General features: G+C 50.3%; 1 protein-coding gene and 1 pseudogene across 3 annotated transcripts in view; both read left to right on the forward strand.

The window, feature by feature from the left end:
• Positions 1-19,862, forward strand: part of CSNK2A2 (casein kinase 2 alpha 2) — a 35,387-nt gene extending 15,525 nt beyond the window's left edge. Inside the window, exons 5-13 of one of the 3 annotated variants that reach the window (XR_008391172.1) lie at positions 4,222-4,281; positions 9,576-9,659; positions 10,443-10,553; positions 10,776-10,877; positions 11,400-11,500; positions 12,253-12,401; positions 13,799-13,892; positions 18,008-19,261; positions 19,433-19,862. Coding sequence is in view for 1 of the 3 variants with exons in the window: in XM_037141463.2 (XP_036997358.2) it covers positions 4,222-4,281; positions 9,576-9,659; positions 10,443-10,553; positions 10,776-10,877; positions 11,400-11,500; positions 12,253-12,401; positions 13,799-13,875 (684 nt within the window). In the remaining 2 variants the exon portion in view is untranslated. The remainder of the gene's footprint in view (positions 1-4,221; positions 4,282-9,575; positions 9,660-10,442; positions 10,554-10,775; positions 10,878-11,399; positions 11,501-12,252; positions 12,402-13,798; positions 13,893-18,007; positions 19,262-19,432) is intronic. The other 2 variants (XR_005081974.2, XM_037141463.2) reach the window with 2 other exon arrangements.
• On the forward strand, positions 5,262-5,410 carry LOC128627089 (uncharacterized; annotated as a pseudogene).
• Positions 19,863-19,923: the final 61 nt, after the last annotated feature.

A 19,923-nucleotide genomic window follows, 5' to 3' on the forward strand; every position in this document is an offset into this window, starting at 1 on the left:
GTTACAGAAAACTCAAACTCCACATTATCTCAAAGAGGGTAAGGTGCCTTTTCAAAGTAGAAATGCTGTGATTTCTTTTTTTTTAAGTTATTTATTTAATTTTTAAATTTATTTGTTGAGAGAGGTGAAGGGAGAGAAAGAAAGGGAGAGACACTTCAAATGTGGTTGCCTCTCGTGCTCCCAGCTGGACACCTGGCCTGCAACCCCGGCCTGCGCCCTCAGTGGGAATCAAACCAGCAACCCTTTGATTCACAGGCTGGCGCTCAGTCTACTGAGCCACACCAGCCAGGGCTAAATTTATTTATTTATTTATATTTAGAGAGGGGAAGGGAGGGAGAAAGAGAGAGAGAGAAACATCAATGTGTGGTTGCCTCTTACGTGCCCCCTACTGGGGACCTGGCCCACATCCCAGGCATGTGCCCTGACTGGGAAGTGAACTGATGACCCTCTGGTTCACAGGCCAGCGCTCAGACTACTGAGCCATACGAGCCAGGGTGACATATTGTAATTTCTGTTGAGACATGCTTCTCAGTTTTCTGGGCCTTGGAAAGTATAAATAGAAATGAATATACACTTTAAGTGTGTCATTTGGACACTTCGGAGATTGGTGAGACATTGCAGATGCTCCATCTGGAGAAGATGGTGTTGATCTGTGGGGAATTTCTACATCACATAGGGGTGGACCCTGACTAGTGATTTGTTCTGCTCCATTAATTTCTAAAAACGTTGACCTTGGTTTTGTTCTGGATCTTGGGGTGAGGGGCTCACAGTGCCAAAACGGGAGACTGCCGCATTGAGCATCGTTTACTCACTTTCTGTGCCACTCTCCCCGCTTTTTCCTGTCCCCGTGTGGGGACCCCTGGGATTTCTGCTTGTGCCTGAGCTGTGTGTGTCGGAGATGTGCAAGCCCTCTGTCCAGGGTGAGAGTCGCTGTGTTGATTGCCGTGGCTGGCTGACAGTGGGAAGTCCTCCCAGATGATGACTGTTGGGGATGGGGCTCTGGGTCTGCAGCTGCCCGGAACCGGAAGCTGTGGACCCGTCTGTGTGGGACAGCGGGAGTGAGGCCGCCCGGGGCGTTCCTCTCTGGGTGCTGGCTCTAAGTCTGAGGAGCCTAGGGAGGCTCTGAGTCTGACGATGGAATTGCGTTTTTCCCGCTCTCCTCCTCCAACTTCCTGAGATGAAGTCAAGTCCCAGGAAACTCCTGCCGCGGGCCCTGCGAGCAGTCCCACCCCTGCTCGGGTAGGACTCCAGGACTTGTTTCCAGGGAGGTGCCGGTGCCGCTTTGGAGCCAGGCTGGGCTCGGCGACCAGTTCCTTCCACGGCACCTTTGTAAATCTGCCGGGAAGCATGGGCTTGTTTTGTTTTTGATAAGACAATTACTTTATGAAAATGTAAGAAAAGCTAACATCCTGCCAACGTTTTGCAGTTGTTTGGTTAGTGATATTCTCCACATAGCTGGCTAAGAAGAATGGAGAAAAAGTTTGGTTCTTGTGGAGTGTCCTTTGCTTGTTTGTCAGGGACTCAGTGCTTCTGGGTTTTTGTAAGGCAGTTTTAATTTTGTTCTGTTGACTAGAATGTCATCTAAAGACAAGTAGTTTTCAACTGCCTTCCGTGTGCAGGGAGAGGACGCCATACTCAGTGTGGAACACACAGGCGTGTAAAGCACACGGCGTTCTGCTACGTGAGGGCTTAGTGTTTGGCTCCACTTGTGTGTTAGATTCTTGACGTAGGCGGGGGAGGGAGTGTTCAGAGACCTTGACCCACTGGAGTGGTGCCTGCCACCGGTTGCAGCCGCGTGTGTATGCCACAGCACGCAAGGACACTTCCCTGGAGCTTCTGGGATGAGAGCAGAGTGAGGCAGCGTCTTGTTCACCCCGGAGTGTGAAACGGCCTTGATCAGCCCGGTTGCTGCCGTGTCCTGCGGAACGGGCAGAGGGTGGGGTTCAGCTCTGTGGCATCAGGATGGGAGTGAGTTGACCTCTTTGGGCGAGGGCGGGGGCACGGTATTCCTGATTCGGGGGGCATGGGGGCACTGGAGAGGGTAGATGGAGGTGGTAAACCCAGGTTCGTTTGGTCAGAGTGGGAGCCCCGGGGTCTGCAGTGGGGACGGCTCCAAAAGTTGGAGGCAGCCGGATGTGGACCCCGGCAGGTCCTGAATTTTTTAGCCCAGGAGGTAAAATATAAAATATTGCAGGTGCCATTTGGTTTCTTCCTACCCAGAGCTCCCGAGAAGTACAAGTCAGCATCAGCCTGTTGTCCAGGACTTTGGAGCACATCAGACCTAACTGCTATGTTCACCTAGTACTTTTGTACTACAAAGAATTGGTGCTAATTGGAGTGGCTGGAAATCCTATGCTGTAGTCCAAGGACATTTATTTATGCCTTAGACCAGGGGTGTCCAACTTTTAGCGTCTCTGCGCATGCTGGAAGGAGAGCTGTCTTGGGTCACACATTAAATACATTGCCACACATAATCACAAAAAAAACCTCTTACGTTTTAAGTAAATTTATGGTTTTGTGCTGGGCCGCATTCATAGCCACCCTGGGCTGCAGGTGGGCACCCCTTCCAGACCGTTACCCAGGTGCCTGACAGGAGGAGAAAGCCTTCCACGGATAAAAGCCCAGATAGAGTAGTAGCCCACGTGTGTTCTGGGATGCAACATGCCCTCGCCCGCTGAGGGTGCGAGCTTGCTGTTCTCTCGCATGGCCTACTTACTGACTTGAGGTTCAACTTGGCCTGGTCTCTGGGAGTGATCTCCCTAACTCAGAGCAGGAGCTGATTTGACATGCACACAGATGGTGATCTTCGGCTTGGTTCTGTACATACAGGTTGGGGTTGTGTTGGAGGAGAACAAAAACTTGGGTGTTGGGCTGTTAGGGAGTTGAATCTTCCGGGCAGTGGTGGCGGCGTGGTGGTGCCGTTGTGCCTGCGTGCACCTCAGCCCCTACCGGGTGAGCCTCCCTGGGCGAGCAGCCCCCGGGCGCCAGCAGCAGCTGCACGGGACGGATGTTTGCACTCCTCACCAAGGTTGAGGAAACCAGACACCCTTGCTAGGCTGCAGGGGGGAGCACTCTAATTTAAAGGGGGGCCTTTGAGAGAAAGGAGTCCTGGTGTTCTTAGAAAATGTTAAATATGATTTTTAGCAAATTAAAAAAATTTTTGAACAGATAATTATTTACATGGATCTGAAATACGAAATACTGTACATGCAGTAAAAGTCTCCTTCATTCCCGAGTCCCCGCTGTCCCCCCCCTTTACTTCACATAGACACCGTTCTTACTGCTTGCAGAGAGTTTCCGTGTATTGCTGGAGTCTTGTGAGAAAGAGAAACAAAATATGTTTCGTAAAGGTGTGCTGTTTAATTTCATAGGAAGTGCTGACGGGGAAAGCAAGTTACTTGGAATTGATTATCAGAAGTAATAGGATAGTTTCTGACAAGAGTTTGTGGTCTTAATGAACCTGGGTTCAAAAATGCCACTTTACCTCCTAGAAATTGAAATTAAAAAAAAAAATCTCCCAGTGGGCGGGTCTTTGGATCGTCACTAATGAAAACTGTCATTCGCGAGTCGGTTTTTAACACTGCACTCCATCACTCCTTTCTCCTTCTCCCTGAGACATTTGGCTTCTTTGGTTCCCATCAGCAGTGCCTGCGAAGTGTTCTTTTCTCCAGCCTGGGGTTGGTTTGGGGGGAGTGGAGGGCATAGATTTTTTTTTGTCTCTTGCCTTTTCTAAGTGCTGTAGCAGTTCTTTTTCCTTGTGTTTCTTTCATGGGCAGGTTGGCCGTCTTGCTGCTGTCTTGCCACACGGGCCAGCGGATTTTCTCGGGTTCTTCTGTTGTGGGGGCTCTGCTCTCTGCAGTGTGCTGGGGTGCCGCGTGGGGCCAGCCCACGTGCCGTGCAGCTGGGCACTGGGGGCCACTGTAGCGCAGTTGTGGGTGTTGGAACTGGGGTGGGGGCATTAAACACGTCTCCAAAGGGTCCAGGTTGGAATAAATGTTCTCCCCCCTGGAATCCCTTTTTTTTTCTTCTTCTTCTTTTGAAGACTAAAGTATTAGACCTTCATGTTAGTCTGTGTCCTCATTTGTTACAGGTCAGGGAGTAAAATGTTTGGGATTCTTTAGTGACTCAGGCGTTCAGTTTACAGAGAATAATGAGCAGCATTTAGGATGACAAGATGCAATGACACTAAATTAAACTTCTGTTTTCTGAAATCTGTTTCAGCAACTTTACCAGATCCTGACAGACTTTGATATCCGGTTTTATATGTATGAACTACTTAAAGTAAGTGGCATTCATAAACAGTGAATTTTTTCCAGGCTTTTTCATTAAAGGAGAAGTTTTTGAGAGAACAAAGAACTTGAGTGGGATGTTTCTTGATACCCAGAGGATTTAGTGAGGTTTTTTTCCCTTTTGGTTTGCTCTTTGAGCTTTTTCCCTGGAGGCCGCCACCGTGGGATCTTCACAGAGAAATGTACCAGTGGCCCTGAGAAAGGTGGCCAAGTCCAGGGGACCAGGGACACTGCACCAGACATGAGACCCTCCCTCATCAGAGCTCTCGTCGTCCCTTGGATTGTCCTTTGGCTGCTTAATTAATACTTATTTACTGCATAACAAATCACCCGAACTTAATAACTTCTTAGAAATAATGTACTATTTCTTGTAATTCTGTCAGTTAGGTGGCTGAGTCCTTTGCTCTGGGGTAACTTAACTGGGGCCAGTTGGCGAAGCTGGTCCAGGATGGCCTCATTCACAAAACTGGGGCGGCTGCCAGGACAGCCGAGGCCTCGTCCTCCGGGGGGCTAGCCGGGCTGCCCCCTGTGCTGGTCTTGGGGCTCCCAGCCACAAGAGAGGGCTAACCTGGGGTGTGGGCGCTTTTGAAGCCCCTGCTGGGTCATGTTTGCTAATTGTTGGTCAGAGCAAGTCACGTGGCCAGGCCTGGACTCAAAGGGAGAGAAGTAGACCCACCTCTCAGTGGGCTGAGCACTGACCTCACGTCGTGGGGGGGGCATACGGGGACGGCAGACGTTCGTGGCTCTCTTGCTCTCGCCATCCCTTTGAGTCCCCTTATATGAGCCAACGTAACCTCTAGCTGGTTAACAACACGTAGGGAGAGGTGATGGGCGGACCATCTGGCAGGCTTACTAACCCAGCATTGAAATGGTCTCTTCTAGGGAGAAATAGATTTAAAAAAATGTACTTGAAAAGTAACTAAATAAAATTTAATATTTAAAAAAAAAAAGACTTAAAAAATTTTAAAGCAAAGCCCCTGGCAATAAATAGGCAAGTAGACACCTCATTGGTGGTGTTGCTCTTACATCAGTCAGGGGCAAAACCGATGTACAGTTCTTACTTCAGCCTGGTTTGGTGCCTGGGTTGATGGCCAGAGCTGTTCCATGCCTGGGGCACATAAAAAATATTAAAGCAATAATGCAAATATTCTTCACTGTGAAAGAAAATAAAAATCATTTCAGATAAAAAAAAAAAAGAAATGGTCTCTTCTAGTTTGTCTAGACAAAGAACTCTAAAAAGGGTTGTAAAATGAAATAGACCAATGGTTCTGAAGGTTTTTAGTGTCATGGATCACTACAGATATAAGGAAAGCAATGAAATCACCCCAAAATGCATGCATAAATATACAGTATTACTTTGAGTTTTAGGTGAAGTGCGGATCTCAAATTAAGAACCTCTGAAAGACTGTAGAGGGATTCAGGTGTTTGTATCATCTAAGAAAATTGCCAGGATTGGAGTTTTGCTAGGATTGTAAGTAGTTGCTGGAACAAAGTACCAAGTCGAGGCAAGGCTGAGCTTTAGGGAACTGGACTTTGAAGTCCAGCGTGTGAGGCGAGCAGTTGCACAGACCACCTGCTGTTAAAGCCAGGGTGGTGGGAATGGAGATTTGCTCTCACGTCTGAGGGTCTTTTGTCAGTAAGATCAGGAAGACGAAGGAGGCAGAGCTCGATTCATCCCACTTCCTGTCCTCTCTGGACGGAGTGAAGGCCTGGGTCGGGGAGAGAGCGGAAATGCTGGGGCCCTGCAGCCTGTCCACCGGGCCGGTCCCGGGGGTGCCTTTCAGAGACGCCGTGCGTTCACCCGTGCGAGCTGCAGTCCAGGTGCCGCAGGTGATTATTCCTTTAAAGTGAGCTGTTAACGGTTCTGTGCGGGCTAGCACACCAGAGGTGAGGTCTGCACAGTCGTCCTTAGGCAGGTGGAGCCATCCCCGCGCTGCAGTCTTTGCAGCTGGCCATTCAGGTGGCGCTCGGGTCTGGCGGGCGTCCTCTCTCTCCTTCAGAGCAGCAGCTGGGTGGTCCGGGTGGTCAGGGCGCACTTGCTGCTGGTGAGGCGTGGAAGCCCAGGTGGGACTCGAAAAACGTCTTTTGTGCTTGGTGGTCAGAAACTACCAGATTTTAAAACTGAAAGAATTCCCCTGAGGAATTTAAAAGCATATCTGTAGCTCCACGGGGAGTCTGATGAGAACCTTGGCAAGAGAACTGCTTCCCTTCCTGAGTTTGTCCAGCCTTTATTTTTCATCAGTTGTTTTTCACATCCCAGGTGTTGTGGCCTTAATTCAGTGGGCCCAGGACTGGGCAAAATAAGCTAAGGAACACTTGCTGGGTTGTGTGTTCGGTGGGGAAGGCAGGGGTGGAGAGGAGGGAGTATTTCAGCTCGTTGAAAATGGAGAGGCTGAGGGTGAGGCCACGGAGGGGTTGCTCGGTGGGGAGTTCTGTCCTCAGGAGCCCTGGTCTCGCAAGGCACTGCCACGGAGTCGCCATGGAGTCCTGCTGCAGCTTTGCTGTAGAACAAAATGCAGAGAAACGGACTCGAAGTAGAACCTACTTGAGTGGAGTGAGTGAGTCTAAAGTCCACAGGTGCTTGGGTTTTATGTAAGTGAAACCCGTACCCACAGCTAAACAGAACTGTGCTGTTCAGTACAGCAGCAGGTAGTCAGCCTGAAAGTTCGGTTCCTTAGCTGCACCGTTCACATTTCAGGTCCCCAGTGGCCTCATGGCATGTGGACAGTGCGGACGTAGAATCTCCCTGTCGTCGCAGGAAACTGTCGGACAGGGCTGGTGGAAAATACTGTGAACGTCCCCAGATGCTCCCTTGTGCCCCTTCTAGTCATCATCCCCTCCCCCGAAGGTTATGTTCTCACTTTTACTCTCACAGTTTAGTTCTGCTTGTTCTTTATTTTTTAAAGATTTTATTTATTTTTAGAGGGAAGGAGGGAGAAAGAGAGGGCGAGAAACACTGTGCGAGAGAAACTTCAGTAGGTTGCCTCTCGCACGCCCTCAGCCAGGGACCTGGCCCACAACCCAGGCATGTGCCCTGACCAGGAATCAAACCAATGACCTTTAGGTTGCAGGATGACCCTCAGCCCACACCAGTCAGGGCAGTTCTGCCTGTCCTTGACCTTTATGTATAAAGCATCAGACATGTATACTCTTCGGTGCCTAGGGAAGGCAACTTGGCTTATCCCTGGAAGGGTGGTGCTAGGGATAATTCTGGCTAATGTCCCCTTTCCCACTAAAGATGTCCAAGCACTGCCTTTGCTGGTCTAGTTCAGTGGTTCTCAGTCAGGTCAGCTTTGTGTCCCAGAGGGTGTCTGGAACTATTTTTGGTGGTCATGGTTGGAGGGGTGCTGCTGTAATCGGGTGAGTAGTGGCCTGGGGTTCCACTAAATGTCCTACAGGGTACAGGATAGCCCCCCCGCAGCGAAGAGTTATCTGGCCCAAAATGTTACCGGTGCCGAGGCTGAGAAGCTCTAATCTTGTCCCGTGGATGTCTCCACCAGGATCACTCAGTGTCAAGCACATAGTAGGTCCATTAGATTATGGGTTGCTATTATTACTGCTTCAGGTGTATGTTATGGGACTCACGTAGGCTTCAAGGGCTTTTTAATAAGCCAACTGCCCTAACATTGAAATTTATGAGAATAGTTACACTGTATAAGAAAAGGGAGATTTTGGAGCAGATTTTTTAATTATTTGAAACAAAAATAACCCGCATGAAAAAAATGGGTGAGAGATTTGAATCAACATTTGTCGAGAGAAGATACAGGGTGGCGAATAAGCACAAGAAAGAAAGGGTGTTCCACCTGGTTGCTCATTAGGGAGCTATGAATCAAAACCGCAGTGAGATGCTGCCGCACGCCCGCTCGGCAGCCGCCGGGAGAGAGGCGGACGGCGGGAGAGCGTCGGCGGGTGGCCGGGGGCTAGAGTGCTTGGACGCTGCCAGCGGGAATGTGAAAGGGTCCAGCTGCTTCGGAAAGGAATTAGGCAGATTTTTAAAAAGCTTAATGTGGACTCAGACACCATCTAGCACTTGCACCTTTAGGAATTGACCCAGGAGAAATGAAAGCATTTGAATCCATGTCATCATAGAGACTTGGACGTGAACATCAGCCGCATATTCATAGTAGCCAAAAGGTAGAAATGGCCCGAATGTTATCAACTAGTATATTCACTCGGTGGAATACTACTCAACAAGGAAAAAGCAGCGTGGCTGAGTCTCAGAGACACGCTGAGTGAGGGAAGGCAGAGTGCCGTGCATCGGGTTATTTTATTTCGTGAATGTCCAGGAAAGGCGAGTCCATAGCAACAGGTGGCGAGGCAGCGGCTGGGAGGAGTAGAGGGCGACTGGGCGTGGGCTTGAGTGCAGGCAAGTCTAGGGGAGCTCCTGGGGGTGATGGGAGGTTCCAAAACTGGAGAGCGGTGACAGCTGCACAAGGCTGTAAAGTTAGTAAAAAACCAGTGATTTGTGCACTTAAAAATTGTGTCTGCGAATCAGCTGTCTTAAAGGAAGCAGTTTTCTCCTTTAGATTAATAATAAAATCAATTCTTAAAGACCCACTGGCCCAGGGATTGTTTAAAAACATTTTCGTAATATATTGATTTCACACACAGAAAAGCGGTGATTTGTTGCTTCAGTCACTTATGCCTTTGTTGGTTACCTCTTGTATGTGCCCTGACCAGGAATCGAACTGGCAGTCTTGGGGTGTGGAGACAGTACTAACCAACTGAGCTACCAGGCCAGGGCAGCTCAGGGGTTGTTTTAAAGCAAAGTACTGATGTTAGACTGTGTCTTAATGTAGAAAACCCACGAGGTACACTTAACCTAAAAAACAAGCCGTGTTGAAAGATACATTTGGATGTCATTCTTCATGTCCACATGGACTCTTTCTCGCATGTCATTGGAACCACAATGAGAGGTGACTTGAGTGAGGTTCCCAGATCTGGTTTTAAACGTGTCAGATTAGACCAATAGATTAATGTTGCTAAATCCAGGTGGCTGATAAATTGCTACCAGCTGTGAGGAGGAGAGGTGTGCCAAAAGGGTGTATCATTGACCCCCTTTTGAAAAAACCTCCCCCGTGGCCTTGATGTCCCCTCCATGGCCCCCTCCTACCAGCTGCCGTGTTGTGTGCAGAGAGCAGGGTGCCTTCTGCAGCCTCTTCTCGTCTCAGACGGTGGGCTGCCCCTTGGGGGACTCAAGTCAGGCTGTCACAAGCAAGAACACGATTGCCTGGGGGGGCGGGTGGCAGAGGGTGTGCTCACTCTTCTCTGCTTCTTGTCCGATAGGCTCTGGATTACTGCCACAGCAAGGGAATCATGCACAGGGACGTGAAACCTCACAATGTCATGATAGACCACCAACAGAAAAAGGTATCAGCATGGCCAGGCAGCACGGCCAGCCTCGTGTGGCGAGGCCAGGACCAGGGTGGCTGCCGCAGATCCATGCTGCTCTCTCTGGCAGGAGACTGTGGTACTGTCACTTCCCCGGCCTCTGTGGGCTTCTGCTTGGTGTAGGCGTGGTACTCGAGGGAAGTGGACGGCCGGGCCCGACTGTAGGCACCTACTAGATGTTGTGCTCAGGGTTTTCGGGAAGGCCTCGAGAAAGAAACTGCACTGATGGTTTCTACTGCTTAGTGACCCTCAGGCCAGTCGGCCTGGCCTTCAAAGTGTACTTGGGTCCCTCCTGTTTTCAGTATCCAGTTCTGGTTGTCCCTGATGGGTGAGTAAACGAATCAGCTAGTCGTAGATTAATGAGCAGCTGGAGCAGTGCCTCCTTGTGGAGGGGGGCATATGTCCTCACCCCATCTGTTGGGACTACAGCTTATGATGGTGCTATTGATGCAGGGCGGGCGGTAACACCTGTAAGTGGTACGGAGCCCGAAAAAAGCTTAATAAGCTCTATGGATCTCAAGAGAATAAGCCAGGATACTTTAAATTTTAAAAAAAGAAAAAGCAAATAAGATTGTGAGTTCTCTGCTCTGCAGTAGAAATGATCTCTTACACAGTTGCAGAATGTGTAAGTTTTTAGCCAGTGCACTTGCTGTCATTTTTTATGGGGCCAAATAATGCCCATCTAGTGTGGTGTGGCCTTGTCCTAAGGCACAGGCATGTGGCGGCAGTCCTTTCATATGTTGGTTTCTGTCGTGTTCGCAGCTGCGGCTCATAGACTGGGGCCTCGCCGAGTTCTACCACCCTGCGCAGGAGTACAATGTCCGCGTGGCCTCCAGGTACTTCAAGGGACCCGAGCTCCTGGTGGACTACCAGGTAAGGTGGTCAGCGAGCGCCCTGTGCTCTTCCATGTCTCCTTAGGGCTTCTCCTTGGCTTTCCCTCTCCTGGTTTTTACTTGGCCAGTTTGGATACATTCAGAATTCAGTCTTTATTGCACCTCCAAATGACAACTTCGGATTTGCCTCAGCCCCCTCCTTCCCCCCCCCCCTTAGGAAAATGTAGCGCCCTTGACTGACTGGTTGTCCTTCTTCCCTCAGATGTATGATTATAGCTTGGACATGTGGAGTTTGGGCTGTATGTTAGCGAGCATGATCTTTCGAAAGGAGCCCTTCTTCCATGGACAGGACAACTACGACCAGGTGAGCGGACGCCATCTGGCTCATACCCACTGGGGGGCAGATGCCAAGGGAGTCGCGTCCCTTGAGGGGTGCTGACCCTGAGCCGCTAAGTGTCATTCAGTGCCTGCGTGCATCCTCCCCTTCACGGGGAGAGCTTCACCGAATCGCCTGCAGTCAGCAGGTCCCCAAAGACTGGTGACGGACGCCACCTTACGCCCCACTGCAAAGCGAGCCTGTGAGGTTGGACACCTCCATGTCTAGTAAAACTGGACTTCACTCGTTGGACTGTGATGTCCTCACAGTCTTCAGCTTCTAGAAGGTGGTTGTCATGAGTTGCATGATCATTTTAAAGGCCACGAGGCGATTTGCACTCGTGTGAACATCATGCCCTTGGGTCTGCTGCCTGTCTGCCGCAGGCCTGCATCTGTGTCGGGTCCCTGGAAACTTGGTAGCGTGGAAGTTCTAATGCCTGGTCCTGGCCTCTGCGCAGGCGCACAGTGAGTTCTGTGCTCAGCGATTTGGTCAGTGTATTCTGTGTTGCAGCTTGTTCGCATCGCGAAGGTTCTGGGCACGGACGAACTGTACGGGTACCTGAAGAAGTATCACATAGACCTCGACCCGCACTTCAACGACATCCTGGGACAGTGAGTAAGGGGGGGTTACCTTGCCCCACTGCAGAAGTGGAAAGGTTGGCCAAAATCGCGTTCTAAATCTCTTCTTTCTAATTGTATCAAACTTGAAATGGCCTTCTTTTTCCCATGTATATTTCTTAACTAATTTTGCAATATTTGGGCATTGTTTACCTATGTCTTCTCATAATTTCACTTCTAAGAGATAAAATGTAAGACAAAATTATGATGTTGCAGAAAAAAGCTTTCTGTGATAGCAGATGCTTATTTCAATGGGAAATCTTAGGAAACGGATTCTTTGAATAATCAGACAGTTTCTTCTTGTTTGGTGTAACGGATTTTCTGAAAGGTAGCAAATCTTAAAGCATATTTTCAGATAGAGTATTGAAAAGTAAATGTGTTGGAAATTTTTGAACAGCACTTGACATTTTATAAAGCTCCATGTTCTAAGGCCTGCAGCTGCTGAGTAAGGAGAATTACTCGGTCACCTCCACGTCTCACCCAGAGCAACTGGAGACCATCTGAAACTTTTACATCCAAATCAGACGGACAGGTTTTAATTGATCCTACTTGCTAGTCACCGAGTGCTGTCCTGTTTGAGGACACTGTGATCATAGCTAGAGGGGCGGGGCAGGTCTCAGCAAGAGTGAGATTTAAGGAGCTTGTAATCAGTGCGGTATTTTAAGATTTTGTTGGTTTTAGTCCTACTGTGTAAGGATTCTTGTTGAATTGAATCTTGGAGTGGTAATGTGTTCCTCTCCTCTCAGACATTCACGGAAACGCTGGGAAAACTTCATCCACAGTGAGAACAGACACCTGGTCAGCCCCGAGGCCCTAGACCTTCTGGACAAACTTCTGCGATACGACCATCAACAGAGACTGACGGCCAAAGAGGCCATGGAGCACCCATACTTCTGTGCGTGTCCGGGCTGCTTCTCGGGGCCGCGTGGGCTGGAGGGAAATTCTCTCTCTATCTCAGAGGCCGTTCGGGAAAATTCTAGGTATTTCTTTGGATGGAATGCCAGTGGAATTCGGCCTCATTAGTTCTAGACTGTTGAGACAACTTGGCAGGTCTGTTTCCTGAGCCCAAAGGTTATTTGCTTGTTCGCCACTGTAGCTCCCCAAGTCTGGTCTTTTCGACCATTCCTGGTGATGGACACCTGAGTTGATAGATCACAAGTATCTAAAATTTGTTTTCAAATTTATACACTTACGTGGAAATCTAATGAAAGATTTCCCGCCTCCTGCAGAAGGCAAGTAATTAGTTGAAAATAATGTAACCAATAGTATGATTTTAAAGAAGGGAATAAGTTCAGTGAACAAGGAGTTGAGGCAAGGAAAGTGAGCATGAAAAGACCTCACCGAAATGCTATCTGAATTATCGACCTCATGGTCTCACTTCAGAGGGTGTGTAGAATTCTGTTCACATGGTTGCTTATTGTTGAGAGTGCACGCAGTTTTCCCCTCCCCTGATGACGCGTGTCTCACACCGCGGTCGTCAGATGAGTGTGAAGATCTGGCCCAGTCGGGAGACTGGGAACAAGGGAGTTAAGTGAGTGCCCTGTCTCAGCGCACTGTCGGAATCGAAGGGAAACTTCCAGCCTGTCTTGCTAGACCAACACGCGCTCTTGCCTTCTCTTCCCCCTCTGGAGACTAACTGAGACTTGCCTGAAGGTGACATCACTCTCTGGCCTGGGACCTGCCGGCCCCTCGGTGTTAGTGCGCAGCACAGGTGGGGGGTCTCGCCTTCGGTGTTCGGACAGCAGACCAGTCCCACCTGTGTCCCCCTTCCAGTTGCTGGCACCGCAAGCTCTTCCCACCCTTTGAGTCAGATTGAACTAAGACCATTGATCTTTACGATACACAATTCATGATCTATCTGCTCTTCTGAACACACATCATCTTTCTATTTAAAAACTTTCTTAGCTATTGTTGCTTAAAATGGCCAGGCCTTCTACTGGCTCTTTTTGGTCACCCTTTTCTTTGAAGTGCTCACTCCATGCTTTGAAGAAAGTGGGGGTTGGGTACGATGTTAGTCTTCAAGGGAAATCACACATAAGAAAACCAGGAGAAATTCAGGGCAGTGGGAAGAGTGTGTCTGTGCCGCTCTTTTCCGTGAGCCTCAGTGGTTGAACTTGCCCTCCCAGGAAGTGTACGAGCGACGACTCCCGTGACCGTTTTCCGGTGTCTAACTTGGCTTGCCTTCCCGCCCCTGACTTGCCCGCAGTGTCACGGGGGAAGGGTTGGATTCGGCGGGCTATTTTTGCCACGCCGGCCAGCCTGCTTCTGCTGACTCGGCCCATTATCTTGCAGACCCCGTGGTGAAGGAGCAGTCCCAGCCCTGTGCGGATAATGCTGTACTTTCCAGTGGTCTCGCGGCAACCCGATGAAGACTGGAAAGCGACGGGTAATACGGCATTGATGCTTGCCAATAAAACGAACCAACCAAACAAATCTTGAAGGAAAACTGCAGTGTGATAAAAAGAAATTCTAGTCATTCCTTCTAAACGCAAAGAAGAGTAAAGGCCTAAAAGTCTGTCAAAAAAGAAAGAAACTCCCCAGTAATAATAGTGTACAGGGAGCTGCCGCCTGGCAGCGAGCGAGACGGTGCACGTAGTTCAGGATCTGCGGGGCCTCTCCCTGTGGGACGCCGGGAGGTGGGAGACTCGGAGTGCTCCACAGTCACCTTTGTTTAACGGGAGACCGCTGTGACTTACCCTGTGCGGTCACCGCGCTCTGGCGGTCTGACTTCCTGTCTGATCCTCCGTGGGCTGGGTTCCCTGGGTGAGGTTCGGGCCCGTGTTGGCGGCACGTCAGCAGCCAGTCTGTACCGACACACCAGCCTCGTTCATGAAAAGGAGATATCCAAACAGCGACAGTATTTTTTTTAAACTCTTCTACAAATTCATGTTTTATGTATTTTTTTATGACATGAGGTCTCTAGGAAATGTACCTCATCCCTGCAGTTTCCTTCTAAGTGCGTTCATTTGGGAGCGAACTGCAGTCACTCCTACGAGTCCCCTTTGATGTCAGCAGACATCACAAGATGTCACTTTACATCTTCTGATGCCGTGAACAGGTCCGTCTGTCTCATCAAAAGTGATGCTAAGTGCATAACTTAGAGCTCGCCATACCCTTTGTTATTCTGCCTAACCGTAAAACCTTGTGGCTATTTTTTTGTGTAGCTTTTTTTTTGCAGCCGTGTAAGGAAGCCTCACCGGGTCCCAGCACAACCCTTTGTTGCACCTGTTGTAACGCATCTGAAACAAAGACTTTTTGTTCACGTCCGAAATATAGCTGGAAGGTCAGTCTTTAGGCAGGTTGGGGAGGGAAAGGGAGAAAGCGTTCTATAAGAATATTCAGGAATGACCTGGTCACTGAAAAAAACATACTTCCCCATCTCCACTCCCTTTTTGCCTTTTTTTTTTTCCCTCGGTCCCCATGAGAAATAACTTCCCGCTGTAATCAGGGTAATCTGCGTGTTCGAGCTCTGTGGGTAACACACGAGTGTGATAAGTCCATGTTGCGTGCCAGCTGGCGTGTGGGCACAGCCGCCCCGTAACCCGTGGAGCTGCTAGAGCAGGTCTCGTGAGACATCCGTTGCGCGAGCCTTCACGGTAGCAAAGGAAGCTAGAGTTTGTTTTAAAGGGTAAAAAATAGGGCTAATTTCATTTGGGGGACTTGTCACCAACATGGTTTGCGAGCAGTCCCCTCGCCCTGGCTGCAGAGCCACCGCCGCTGTGGGAACTTCCACACCTAGGCCAGAGCTAGCGGCGGCAGCCGCCACAGCACATTTAGGGTTTCTTTACTAAGTATTTAATAATGCCATACGTTTTTATAAGGTTAGATTGTTTATTTGAAAACATCTGTTTACATTCCATATTCCAATAAAATCATATTGGTATTGATAGCAGGTCCTATCTATAAATGTAGATTCTATTTTTGTCATTTGGTTGGTGGGAACTTAAAATACAAATAAAACTCTTATTACAGAGTTGAGCTTACATATTACAAAGTGAGAGTAAGATCCCAAAGCCAGGAAATGCATGCTGTTAAGGTTCTCACACCAATACTGCCTGCCTGCATTGCACACTCTGTGTATGAATGTGTACATTTGTTCTACCTGAGAAAGACAAGACGCAAGCTCGTGGCGAAGCTGTACCGCTGTGTCAGGCAGTGGAACTCAGTGTTGGGGTTGTCGGAAGCCTTCTAACGGGCCCCTTGAGGCAACACTGAACTTGGTTGATGACCAGGTGTGCTGCTGTGTGTCTGTCCTGCCCGCCACTCTCCTCCCACACCTTCAGTTTGCCTGTCTGGACCATGCAGGGGGAGCCTGCAGGAGGGTCTTGGCGAAGTAGTGACCCTGATCTTTCCCCTGGGTCCCCAGAGGCAATAAAAGCATCTGGAGAAGAGCCAGGTGGTGTCCTTGTGCCGCTTTCTCCTGTGGTCTGATGAGGCGGGTGTGGGCAGCCCCCTGCCTGACCGTGGGGTCTGTGGCTGCGGCTCTGACACAGGAGTCCTGCCTCCTTTTAGGCACAGTTTACATTCCCACCGTGTGCTCTCCCCTCTCTTCATGCCTTAGACACACAGCAACACCGAGTTGAAACACTCATTCCTTTCCGGGTATGGCTTTGATGCCCGGCTTGCTGGCCGGCTGTGACTGTGGGTGGTTTTTTCCCCAAACTGAAGTGAGTCCAGTCCAGACCTCTTCTCCTTTGCTTGTCTCCCAACACCGTTTTATGTCCAGGCGGACCTAGCTCCCTTGAGATTTCGGAGCCTTTACCTGGGTTAGGAGATGGTCTTGGAGAGTTCCAGGAATGAGGGGTGATGAGTATGTGTGAGAGAGAGAGCGTGTGTGTAGGTCTAATATTTAGACTAAGCTGTGGCAGATTCACCCGCCCAGTATTTTTCAGTTAGCACATTCTTAAATTCATCTCAGCAATTGTCATTACTCATTTGCTTCATTACCTTACAACAGGTTAAAAGTGCCTATGATAGGGACTCTTTCCTAAAGAAAGGCAAAAAAAAATGGGAACAGGGTAGTGTAGTGCTGTCATCTCAGGTTCTGCCTACGTCTAGGGACGTAGACCTGGTTTGGCAGGGACAGCAGGTCCCTGTGCCAGACACAGGTGGTGTGTCACAGTCTGCCAACCACGGCGGGCATGGTAACTGCAGGGACCCGCTCCGGCTGAGGGGTCCCGTGGGGAGAGCAGAGCTGCCGTCATTTTCACCCGTGGTTTACTTGCAGCTGACTTCCCCCTGGATCCTATCAGCTGGCCTGGCCCGTCCCCATGGGGGGCGGCTGCTGGGCAGGGGGAGCCATCAAATGAAGAATGCAGACCAAGCGCTCGTGGGCCTCCTTAACCAGAGGAGTGCCAGCGCCAGTTCCGCGGGGCACCAGGCACATCAGTCACTCTGCCGGGTCTCCGAACAGACCTTTGTGGCAAATGGATCCTCACAGGCTCAAAGCAAGTGTGTTCCCTCACAGAAAAGGAAGGTACTCTGACTGGTGCGAGGAGACATCAGAACTTGTAACTCTAGGGGGCTGGGAGAGAAGCCAAGGTAGTGGACTCTTGGAAAAGGGAACCAGGAAGATAGTCGACCAGTAGATCTTGATGAGGGAACATGGCTTCCCGAGGAGTGGAAGCCCTAGGGGGCACGAAGGTCATGTTCTGGGGTGGACACTGCCCCCTGTACTGGTTCCAGTAGGACCCAAAGGTGCTCTCAAGGCAGATGCTGAGTCCCAGACAGAGCTGGCAGCCTTGGGGCTCGGTCTGGGCCTACTCAGGGAAATGACTTAGGTTTTCCCAGGTGCTCTGTTGCTGAGGGCGGAAGAAAAGTTATTCTGGGACACAAGCAATTGGAGGGATTTTTACGTTTGCATCAAAGTAGATCTAACAGCCCCGTTAGTAGTTCCCTTTAATGCCGGTTCAAATTAAATGACTTGTTTAGAAACCTGTGTTACTGTATGAACACCCACAGGCAAAAGACTTCCCTCCCACAGATGAATTGGAGTGGGTAGTAACTGATCAAAGTCAAGGTCATTGAAACACAAATTCTTTCAAAAGCAAAAGCAGGGTCCACATGAGCACACAAGAAGCCAAAGTTTGTCTGTGAGCTTTGAAATCTAAGACCGAATGTCCTGCCTCTAAAAACCCAACCCCAGAGTGGGCACGGGAGGGGAGGTGCTGGGGAAACTGCTGATTAGACCAGTGACGCCACTGCCGCCCAGCCGCATGGATGTGCTGATGAAAAGGACCCCGTGCTGTGCAGGCTGGGGGAGCGGTGTGGTGGGCTGTGCGGGTGGGGCGTGCCCTTGTGTAGAGACTCAACAATGTGCTACAAATGTGATACTCCTGAACTACATGTATTGAGGATTGTTTTTAAAAAAAAAACTTTCATTGAATCAATAAATTAACAGTTTTTCACTTGCTGGCTTTTCTTGCTGTAAATGGTGACTGAGAGTTGGGACAGAAATCAGATCTTCAAGAACCATGGAATCGACTTTCCTTCTGTTTTCAGGAGAGCAGCATTGGCTGGTTGGTGACCCCTTACAAATGACTACTTCAGGGTCAAGTGGCCGCCTCCATACCCCTGGATGGCTGAGCTGTGACTTCTGCGCTGCTCCCTTAGAGGGAAAAGAGACCCTACGCTAACTCCTGTTTGCACAAATAAAAATGCTCCTCGTCACCAGCTTTCCAGGGAGGGCAACACGCTACGGCCACGAGGACCTTACACTTGCGTTGCCCGGCTCTCGGGGGAGAGGAGGGATGAACCCTGTGCTACTAAGGTGTGTGTGGTGGACCTGGTGCGCCACCCTGGCGTGAAGACGTAGCAGGACAGGTGGGACTGGCTTGTCTCGGTATTTGCTTCTGAATCGCACCCCTGCAGACGCCTGCTCGGGACGGACCTGTTCTGCACCACGGCGTGACCGTCTGTGGCAGTGTTTCTGCGGTTAGGGAAGTTGTCCCCACCCTGTTCTCTGCTTCTCAGCTGCCGGAGTGGCACCTGCTGTTGGGCAGATGGAAGGTGTCTTCCTTCCCCCTGACTGACCCCTCTGTGGAGTTGGATGCTTAGAAGTCAGTTTCCGACGTGTTTAAAGGCAAACAGGCATTTCTGCCTTTGCACCATGTGGCCTTTCGCCCATCCTTGCCCCAAGCGAGTTCTCACGGAGCCATGTTTCCATGTGGCGGCCTCCCAGGTGCATGCACGGCCCACCCTTCCCCTCGGTGCGGTGCTGCCGTCCCGAGACAGCGCTGCCAGAACTCCGCTGTCAGCGTCTCGGCGCCCCCTCCACTGTGCCGGGCAGGGAAGGAGGAACGCTTTTCAGGCCGTGCCAGACAGCCGCTCCCAGGGGAGAGTGAAAAAACACGGGTGGGCAAAGGCAGGCTTCCCGCTGTGAGTGCACTGTGTCTTGCGACAGTCCTTTGAGTAACAGCTGCTCCAAGAATCGCAACCTGCTTGTCTTTTTCCACGTGAACAACTGTAAACCCACTTTTGCCCGTTCCTGTGAATGAGCTAGTTCCCTTTTTGCCTTGGCCCTTTTCCTGTGTACGAGACAGGCGTCTAATTAGTCCCACGCTGTCCTTGGTACATGGGATCAGCTCTGATGGTGCACTGCGGAACCTGGAGCTTGGTGTGCACGGAAGGCCAGTGTCCTGGACCCGAGAGGCGGGGAAGAGACTTGGTCGCCCGTGTGGTGCCCAGAACGTCCCCCTGCTCTTGCAGAAGGCCCGTGGAGACTTAGTGGTGACCAGAAGAGGAAGTGTGGAAAGGGTACGAGTTGAAGCCCGAGATCGTGGTTCTGACTAGGCGCTCCACGGATGGCGTGGGAAAGTCGAGCCTGCGCAGTGCTCCCAGCCCTCTTCAGGAGCAGGAGGCCTGTCCTCGCTCCCGGTCCTGTTGATTAACGCCATCTTTCCCCTCCTCCCGTCTCTCTCTCCCCAGGTCTGTTGCGGTTCCTCTCACTTTTCCATAAGCAGAGCAAGAACCAAATCAAACGTCTGAACGTGTGTAGAGAGAGCACGTTCCGTGAGCAGACACAACACGGTGGCAGGCTTGGTGAGCACGGACTAGACCAGCTGCGGGGCAGCCCACCACCGTGTATCAAACCTCACTTCTGAATGTAAAAGGCTCACACACCTTTGGCTTCCTGTTGACTTCCTCCTGACCCAGACAGCATGGGAAATGTGAAGGGTATGCAAGATGGTTGTTGGCTACTGCTGTTCCCCCGCACCCCTTGGCGTCCTGTGGCCACCTGCTTCCCAGCAGACCGCAGGCTCCACAGGGGCCATGGGGGCGTATATGGCATGATGGGCAGTGACATATTATAATTTTAAAAGTATATATTATTGAATAAAAGGTTTTAAAAGAAATGTATGAAGAGTTTTCAGTATGGAAGGGGCCATTAACCGAGACCCATGGCCACAGGCGACCAA

The sequence above is a fragment of the Artibeus jamaicensis genome, unplaced genomic scaffold (assembly GCF_021234435.1).
Source record: "Artibeus jamaicensis isolate MK-2021 breed Jamaican fruit bat unplaced genomic scaffold, CSHL_Jam_final contig_3152, whole genome shotgun sequence".
NCBI classification, from domain to species: domain Eukaryota; kingdom Metazoa; phylum Chordata; class Mammalia; order Chiroptera; family Phyllostomidae; genus Artibeus; species Artibeus jamaicensis.